Raw genomic sequence first — 8,916 nt, forward strand, 5'->3', positions numbered from 1 at the left:
ATCCAGTCATATCATACAAAACATTGGATTTTTGAATGACCATTTTGAGAGGATCAAGCCTCCAACGATCAATTCAAAGATGATTAACCTTCAAAGACAAAAGTCTGAAATTTTATTTAATGATGAAAAACCCATATGACATCTATATTTATATAGAGATCAACCCCTAATCAAAGTAGGAATCTTAACTCAAAGAAAAATACAATTAATAAATGTTGCCCTAATTCTAATAGGAAAAGTTAAAAAAAAGAAACCTAGTTCAAATAGGAATAGCTCAAATAGATTGCAATCATTAAATGTGGCATCTAAAGGACTGCACCGTTCCACCCTCCTAAGAGATCAACCTTGTCTTCAAGGTTGGAAATTTGGAAACTTCTTTCATAATTTATATAAATATTCTCAAGTAGCTTTCTTAGGTGTAAAGTTTAATCACCGGACCAACATTGTCACCACCCGATTATTTTTCTTAACTATCTTTCGATTTAAAATTGCAACAGGCTGAATTTGGAGTTCAAAATCTTCCGAAAAATCGGGTATTCGTGTAGACATTACTGTTTCAAGAGCCACTGTCTTCTTCAAGTTGGATACATGAAAAACAGGATGAATTTTGGGTCTCGTAGGCAAATCAAATCTGTAAGCAACTGAACTAAGTTTCTCCAATATTTTAGAAGGACCATAAAATCGAGGAAAAAGCTTCATATCGCTGTGCACAGCAACTATAGTTTGTAGGTATGGATGCAACTGCAGGTAAACAATGTTGCCAACTTCGAAGGACCTTTCAGTTCTGTGCTTATCTACTGGACACTTCATTCAGTTTTGAGCTTCTTCTAAGTTCTCTATTAGTAAACGAAAAATCCAGTCCAGTCTGTCCCTTAACTCAATATCTACCTGATGGACATTAGTAGATCCTGGAATATATATAGCATGGTGGGTGGCGGTTGACCATATACAACCTCATAGGGAGTCATTTTGGTAGAGCTATGAAAGAAGGTATTGTACCACTATTCTCCTTATGGAAGCCACTTAGGCCACCTTTTTGGTTGCTGTCTTGGAGAGCACCATAAAGGCCATTAGCAAGATATAATGAATAGCTTCATTAGGTTGCTCTTAAAGTTGTGGAATGATAGTCCGTAAAGAATCATCCACCTTAGTCTCATCTAAAACTTGATCCACCTAATGAGGTAGTAGATATGAAATAGCACATCGCTGTTCTTCAGTCTGCCGAGATAAGGTATCTGTTGCAGAGTTCTCTTATACTTGATTTCATAGTCATAGATCATAAGTTTCGTCGTCCATTATTGCTATACTTCAGTAGGGAGCCTTTGATCCTTTAGATACTTTATGGTATCTGTATAGATGATGGAATGCCGGCCCACCAAATAGTTAACTAGTGCATGCAAGATTGCCGACGTCTCTCGTAGGTTGAGAGCGCTAGGTACGTTTCTGATAGTATCTTACTAGTAAAAGCTAGTGGTCTACCTCTCTACGTAATCCTCCTGGGGATTATGTGGATTCAATCGTAACTCCATGGTCCTTACATGGCCATCATTTATCCTATGCAACAATTAGGTGAAACCAACGTGGCTACCAAATGCATCTTCCATTCGTAGTGACGTGCATTGAAAAGGACTTGCATGCATAAGGTTACATGAAAATTTATTATTGTTTGATCACAGAAAAATTAAAATTCTAATGGTTCACTATTTATCAAGTTGTCTATATTCTCACAAAAGGACTCTCTTGGCAATGCTTCTATTTCCTCTGGTCTAAGATTCATGTTCATGGAATATACCTTTTGCAGGGGCATGTCAAGAATACTTCCTCCACAAGTAGTTGATAAAAGGATTCTATGAATTAAAATTTTAAATTTTTCCCTGCACATAATTGCCTGTTTATGTTGCTTTGTTTGGAATATCCTTTTATGTGCCAATCCTCAGGACCATTCCATGGAATGATTACTGGATACACTTATAGATCTTATAGAATCTTATGTAGCCAAACTGTTTTGAATATGAGAAATGAATTTCTACCCCAAAAACATATGGGAAATGACTTTGCACTTTTCCAACTTTGCAAGAATAGTTGTTTATGGGTCATTTAGGCACTAATAATGCTAGATGACTCAGTGCAAGGAGATCACAATTAAGTTTTGCATTATTCCTGAAGGAAACCTTGACACATGGAAAAGCAAAAGAATTATCTACTGCTTGATCTATAGTTCAGAGGAAGATTATAGAGCCATATCACCAAAAGGATATGAATTTACATAGGTATAATAGAAAAAGTAGCTATTCACATCAGGAATTCTGTTAAATGAAAAAAGTAGCCATTTTGCATGATTAAGGACACACTAGCATGTAATATGCGAGAGAGAAGTACTAGCCAACATTTTTTTTTTCACAGGATGACAACCATGGAATATTTAGACTACATAATGAGCAAGCAATTTTGGGCACATAGGGTGTAGTATCAGTGATGGATGACTGTGATGGTTCGCAGGGATTGCAGTTTTGTGTCTTATGTTTCCCTTTTGTTTGTGATTGCTATTACGCAATCCCATAATTTGGGCACAATCCAGTCAGCTGTAAGTAAGCTGTGCTCACTAATGCCACTTAAATTGTTTTTGTTAGCCGTAAGTTACTCTGGTTAGTGCTTGATATTACCCCATAGCAGAACCAAAATAAAGAAATGGACACCAACAAGATTACATCCAATTTTTGTTCAAATGAGAGATTATAAAACTCTCCAACCGCATTTTATCCAACTTCCAAATTATGGATTACATCCCACCCCACTACATCAAAATGAGAAAGAAAAAGAAACAGAAAATAGGATAAAAAGAGTGAAAAAAAAAAGGTTAGAAGGTGATGAGACCAAAAAGTACCTCCTCCTTAGCCCCAGGATCCTCTCTGCTTGCCCCTCTCAATCCCCTCTCCCCCAGTCAAAAGTACTATAAACTGAAAAAGCTTATGGTTCCTCCTTGGTCTTCATGGGACTCTGGAATTGGGACCCTGACTGCTATAACCTCTGGTCAGGGGAGGTTGTCATTATGTTGTTGGCTTTGGTCTTCTCCAGCTCAACTTCATCAACCTCTGCAATGTCCATGACCTGTCCATTCCCTTCATTGCCCTTTATGGTCCTCGGTAACTCCATAGCTTCTTGCTCCTCCTCCTCCTTGTTCTCCTTGTATTTTCCCCAGAGAACTGAGTAGAGGCCAGCAACTATCAGGATAGCCCCAAGGACACTGCACCCACAGAATATTGTAGTGGAAAAGTATTAGCAGCCAAGTGTTTTTATGTATTGGTATTAGTCCTGTTTTAATGACTCCAAGTTAAATTAAGACACTGTTTGATTGTTTATAGAATGGTTCTGTTATATGGATTTATGTCTGTCTTACCCTCCTAAATAGATATTTTCAAAAAGGATGAATGAGCCCATAATTGCAACTACAATCATCATCAAAGGGCTGAAGGCAGAGGCAAAGACTGGTCCTCTGCTCTGTATCACCAGCCCCTGAACGTAGTAGGCAATGCTAGATGTTACAATCCCCTGCACATTTAAATTCCTTATCCATGTCAATATAGAGATAGATAGATAGATAGATAGATAGATAGATAGAGAGAGAGAGACTAACAGCATAGGCAGCAGCAAGCAGGTTCATGTCCCAGCCGATTCTCCAAACAGAAGGCTTGCGTTCCATGACAAGGGTCACAGCAATGGCTTGCAGGGTTCCAACAAAGCAGATTAATGAGGTTAGGGAGAGGGGTGCATCATATTTCTTCAGTGTTGCTGCCTATAGAACCAAGAAGAAAACACAAGTCATATCGATTCCCTCGTAGAAAATTTTACAAACAATCGCCGATATGCTGTGGCCTTCTTTCCGTCATAGTTCTTACATAAGATCTTATATAATGTCCAAGAAATTGAGATTTTACCTGGAGGATGAAAAGAGAAGCCCAAGCTAGAGTTGCTATGATGAGGAAGATGGAGCCCTTGAACCAGTCCTTGTCGGCGGAATCCGTGGCAGCCGGCGGCGCATTCATTTGGCGGGGATGGACATGCTTGGTCCACACCATCTCCACAATAGGTCCCTTGTACAGGGTCATCAACATGGCCCCAGCCACTGTCACCAGGGTGCCTACCACCTTGGCTTGGCACCTCACTCTCTTGAGATCCACCTTCTCCATCCTATTTTCCAGTTCCAATACAACAAATACAATCCCTCGTGAGCAAAAGACACTTCAAAACACTCTCTGAAAAGCTATGGTAATAACACCATGAACGCATATGCAACTCTGTCTAGCTACCTGCAGAGCACTGCCATTACAAAGGTCATGGCCGGCAGGATATTGCTCATCGCACACGAGAAGGTTGGGGAGGTGAACTTCAAGCCAGCATAGTAGAAGTTTTGGTCGATCACAGGCCTACAGTTCCAGGTTAACTGTCAGAAGTGTGCCTTCGAGAAAAATAATGATAACAATTTTCGATGATATGATGAAGGAACACTAGTCAAGCACTAACCCAAGGAGCCCCAGCACGAATATTTGCATGAAAATCCAGAGTGTGAGCTTGGGCCGCACCTTCCTGTTACAATAGTTAAGACGCTCAAGCATTCAGATTTTCAGTGGATGTCGACAGGAATGGATAGAGTTAAGATTTTTTGATCATCTGATCGTCACCTCTCGAGGATGAGAGCGAATGGAGCGATTGATAGGGTAGCAAAGGCATGCCGATATACGACGAGAACGTAATGGCTCATGCCATGGTTGAGGGAGACCTTGGTGATTACGTTCATGCCGGCATAGCCGAATTGGAGGGAAATCATGGCAACGTAGGGCTTGCACCTCTGAAAGAATTTCCCACAGCGACCTTGGATCTCCATTTTAGTGGGAGAGGAAGATGAGTGTGGACAGTCCTAATGGCGTATAGCAGTGGGAGCAGGGAGAGAGGAGAACAGAGAGGAAGAACCCAAGAGACTCTGTGTTCTCCTGAGGGAATGGCCAACTTGGGTTGGCATTTATAGCCGTTAGTTGGGGCACTCTGCCTCGCCAAATCAACTTCATGAGGCCAACCATGGGAGGGGCATTCCGGGAAAGGTTGACACACACGTGGGAGCCACAGCATATTGCCTCCAACGGGGTGGGTTGGCTCCACGTGGCAGCATAGGAGTTGGTTTACGTGCGAGAGCAAGTGGGGCCCGTGACACTGGGTTAGTGGCGAGGGATGCCACAGGCACCCGTAACTCCCCCGACAAGGGGAGGAATGGCGTGTTGATGCGGGCGACGATAGAGAGAGACAGCATACGTGGGATTTGTGACGAGGACACATGATGTTAGACTAATTACTGCAGAGGGCGAAGTAGTGTTGGATGACAGCTATAGAGACGGAGCTCAAGGTAGCATTGAAAAGCATCGCCTATGCGAGATGAGTATTGGAGCCTAAGCATATCCTCCTTCAATAATGATGATCGAGTGGGTACGAGATGGAGGGCGGAGGAGGATGAGAACCCTCTGCTCTCCGACATTCTTTGGTTGGTGGAGGGCTGTAGGGCCTTTTAAGCAGTATATGTATATTAAGAGGCGAATATGACTGCTGACTGAATTGCTTCCTTTGCTGTCTAATATTCTAGAGAGGTTTTCAGATCATGCTAGGGGCTGCTTCTCTACTGCTTTGTCATCTTCTTTTTTTATTTTATTGCCTGCACCCATGCTAGAATGGTATGAGCAGTAGTTGTACCAAAAAAAAAAAATATTTACGCATTGGTCGCACGTGTGGATAGGGTAGCACGTGTTGAGGCATGCTTGGTTGCGCGAGGAAATGCGACGGGCCGGTCAACAGCCATTCATCTACATCCGTTTTGCAAGGATGCGGGGAATTAATTGCTTTGCGACATCCCAAGGAACCGACGATATGTTAGGTTCTAAATGCAAAAGCCTAATTTGGATAACGGATGCAATATATGGTGGCGTAAAGTTACGTTCGGGGTGTCATTTGCAGCTAAGGGTGTAAATGGGTCGGATCAGGTCAGGTCCTGAGTGACCCTGATCCGACTCGATTTTTTATTTGGATCCTAATTTTAGATCCAGATCCAATCCGGTTGAAGATCGTGTCGGGTCGAGTCCGAGTCGGATTCGGATTGGATCCGAGTCGGGCCTTTTTTTTTTTTTTTTTTTTGCGCTTTGGGCAAAACTAATTTGGTCATATCGTAATTATGAGGTGCTGGGTGACCCATGACTTGAAAGACTCGCAATTGACCTCCAGCCATGGCTCACTGACTAAGTCAGTCTACAAGCCAAATTTCATATCACACGATTTTTTATCTACATGACTGATTGGACGGAACTTGGTGTCTCCCAGCTCCCCTCTCACGAGGACAAAAAAAATCCCAGACCTTCTTCCAAAATTCAATTCCATTGCAGGAAAACTGGCACATGACCCATATTCAGTTAAGTGTTCCCTCACTTTCTTCCCCTCAAAAGAAAAAAGAAACAAAAACAAAAAAACAGAAGGAAAAAAAGAAGCCTGCTATCGAGACACCAGAGGTATCAACAGTGTAATAGATCTAGAGAGAATCCTGGCGGGCCGAGGTTCCTTTGAATTCTGTGAACCTATGCTTGTTGCTATCCTTCCACGCTTGACCCCTAGTCCCCTTAAGACTTTTCCTCCTCTCTCTCTCTCGGGGACCTAGATCCGACCCGATGGAAGACCGGATCGGGTCGGGTCTGGGTCGGATCGGGTCCGGATCCGAATCGGGTCCATTTTTTTTGTGCTTTTGGAAAAGAATTTAGGCAAATCTAATTTGGTCATACTTTTCATGCTGTTTTAGCGTCCCGATTTGCTCTTGTTTCTTGGGTACCTCTACCCTTTGGCTATCTCAAAGTAAACTTCGACGACAGTAGGTCAGTGAATGGTGTGACCAGAAGAGTTGGTTTTGTGATCAGGGACCACCACGGTCGGATGTTAGCCGCAGGAGGGCGGCGCACGCCAGGGGTTACAGTAGTTGAGGTAGAGCTGCGGGCAGCCTGGGAGGGTTTATCCTATGTCAGGCGAGTACTGCGTGTCGAGCGGGTGTTCCTTGATGGAGACTCATCTATGGTGATCGACTGGATCCGGGAGGCGGACAGGTATGGTGATGGTCATCCCCTTATTCGGGAGTCTTGCAGGATGGCTTAGATGATGGGCGATTTTCAGGTAGCACAAGTGTTTAGGAAGGCGAACAGGGCAGCGGACTGGGTCACCTTCTTTTGTCGCCCGGCATTTCGGAGATATTTTGGGGACGTCTACTTCAGATGCTCCTCCTCCTTTGTTATTGTTACTTTTTTGTGATATGACAGGTTGTACTCACGTTAGATATATATGAATGAATAGTTATTTTTTTACAAAAGAAAGAAAGAAAGAAAGAAAGAAAGAAAGAAGAGGAAGATGACGACGACTTGCAATTGACCTCCAGTCAGAACAGATGACCCATGACTTACAACCTAAGTCGGTCTACAAGCCAAATTTCATATCACACTATTTTTTATCTACATGACTGATTGGTGTCTCCCAGCTCCCCTCTCACGAGGATAGAAAAAAATCCCAGACCTTCTTCCAAAATCCAATTCCATTGCAGAAAACTGGCACATGAATCCAATTCCCTTAGGGCTTTCCCTCCTCGCGTTGGCTGGCATTTCTGGAGCAAGCTGACAAGCCCTTATCTGCCTATCTGCCTTGAAAACCTGCCATAAATTCACTTAAAAAAGACCAATAGTACCACGACCCATACACATAAAAAAAGAAAAGATCCTTTTTTGCTTTTTCGATGAAGCACGAGCGGCAAGCTTGGCCCGTGATAATAGGGGAGCGGAAACTCGGAGAGAAAAAGAGAGATTTTCGAGGGCAGAGCCGGCTAGGATGGCATGCCGACCACTAGAGAAGAAGTGGAAGGAGAATAGAAGCAGGTGGAGGATCAGGTAGAGAAAAATCAAAGTTTTTATAACCCTTGGCAGGAGGAGATACCCTCGGCTCAACGGCGGATCCAACTGGCCGTTCGCCAATTATAATGGCCCCCAACAACTGGAGGGAGTTCACGCTGGTCGTGCCTCCCCTGGCCGTGCCTCAATGGCAGCCAATCGGGTAGGGCATCGCGATCTCCTATTTTTTTTTTTTTTTTTCTGATGGGAGTTTGGGCTGGGCTATATTCGGATCGGGCCAGTCAAGCAGATTAGGCCTTGACGTGGCCATCACAAATCCTAAAATTTATTTATTATTTCTTTCTATATTTGTATAATCCTAGTTGCAATCTCTTATATATATGTTCAATTATAAATATACAAGTTGACCGCCTCACAATATTGAGGTCGTAAATTTTTTTAATAATATTCTTCTTTTTCTACATATTCTTCTTTTCTATAGATAATAACCAACAAGATATTTTTAGAACTCCACTTTTGTCTATAATCTACTGGATGTGGCTATCTGGATGCTTAGAATGTAAAGCTAGATGCAAAGATTTGATCTCTTTTAGGGGAACAAAGTATATTTGCTTGTGTTTCCAGCGTAGCATATTATTCCAGCTTCCAATTCTCGAGCAAATTTAAATACCACCAAGTCATTATTTTCATATACCCATCAGCATTCTACTGCCAAGGAGGAATCTCCAAAAATCACAAAATTGGTAACAGAAAATCATAAGGAGGTAACTGGAAATTTTAATTACTAAAACTTTTGTACACATCCATACGAGATCAACTGAACTGCTGAGTGGTGAGCAAGACATGACTGTAAGATTGTCTCTTTCATTTGTTGAATCTTCTCACTTGCGATGGGACAAGTCTACACAAGGCATCAAATGCAAAATACGGGACAGCTTCTCGATTGAAAAGTACACATGCATGCAACGTTCCCTAGGAGATATTGTGTAAGATCCACAGGGCA

At 42.4% G+C, this 8,916-nt stretch overlaps 1 protein-coding gene across 1 annotated transcript; it reads right to left on the reverse strand.

The window, feature by feature from the left end:
* Nucleotides 1–2,725: 2,725 nt before the first annotated feature.
* LOC103710967 (WAT1-related protein At5g07050-like) lies at nt 2,726–4,975 on the reverse strand. Its single transcript, XM_008796912.4, has 7 exons — nt 4,680–4,975; nt 4,522–4,584; nt 4,308–4,424; nt 3,936–4,188; nt 3,635–3,793; nt 3,398–3,549; nt 2,726–3,244 (listed from the first exon to the last, which is right to left on the reverse strand). The coding sequence occupies exons 1-7, from the start codon at nt 4,880–4,882 to the stop codon at nt 3,019–3,021; spliced, it is 1,173 nt and encodes a 390-aa protein (XP_008795134.2). The 5' UTR covers nt 4,883–4,975; the 3' UTR covers nt 2,726–3,018.
* Nucleotides 4,976–8,916: the final 3,941 nt, after the last annotated feature.

Source organism: Phoenix dactylifera, chromosome 1 (assembly GCF_009389715.1).
Source record: "Phoenix dactylifera cultivar Barhee BC4 chromosome 1, palm_55x_up_171113_PBpolish2nd_filt_p, whole genome shotgun sequence".
NCBI lineage: Eukaryota > Viridiplantae > Streptophyta > Magnoliopsida > Arecales > Arecaceae > Phoenix > Phoenix dactylifera.

What these genes read in the sequence shown, in the direction of transcription:
- LOC103710967 (XM_008796912.4), bottom strand. Translation starts at nt 4,882, where the DNA reads ATGGAGATCCAAGGTCGCTGTGGGAAATTCTTTCAGAGGTGCAAGCCC. An exon ending in TTCGCTCTCATCCTCGAGAG is followed by an intron (nt 4,585 to 4,679) that starts GTGACGATCAGA and finishes CTATTGTAACAG; the next exon opens with GAAGGTGCGGCCCAAGCTCA. An exon ending in GTAATGGCAGTGCTCTGCAG is followed by an intron (nt 4,189 to 4,307) that starts GTAGCTAGACAG and finishes ACTGGAAAATAG; the next exon opens with GATGGAGAAGGTGGATCTCA.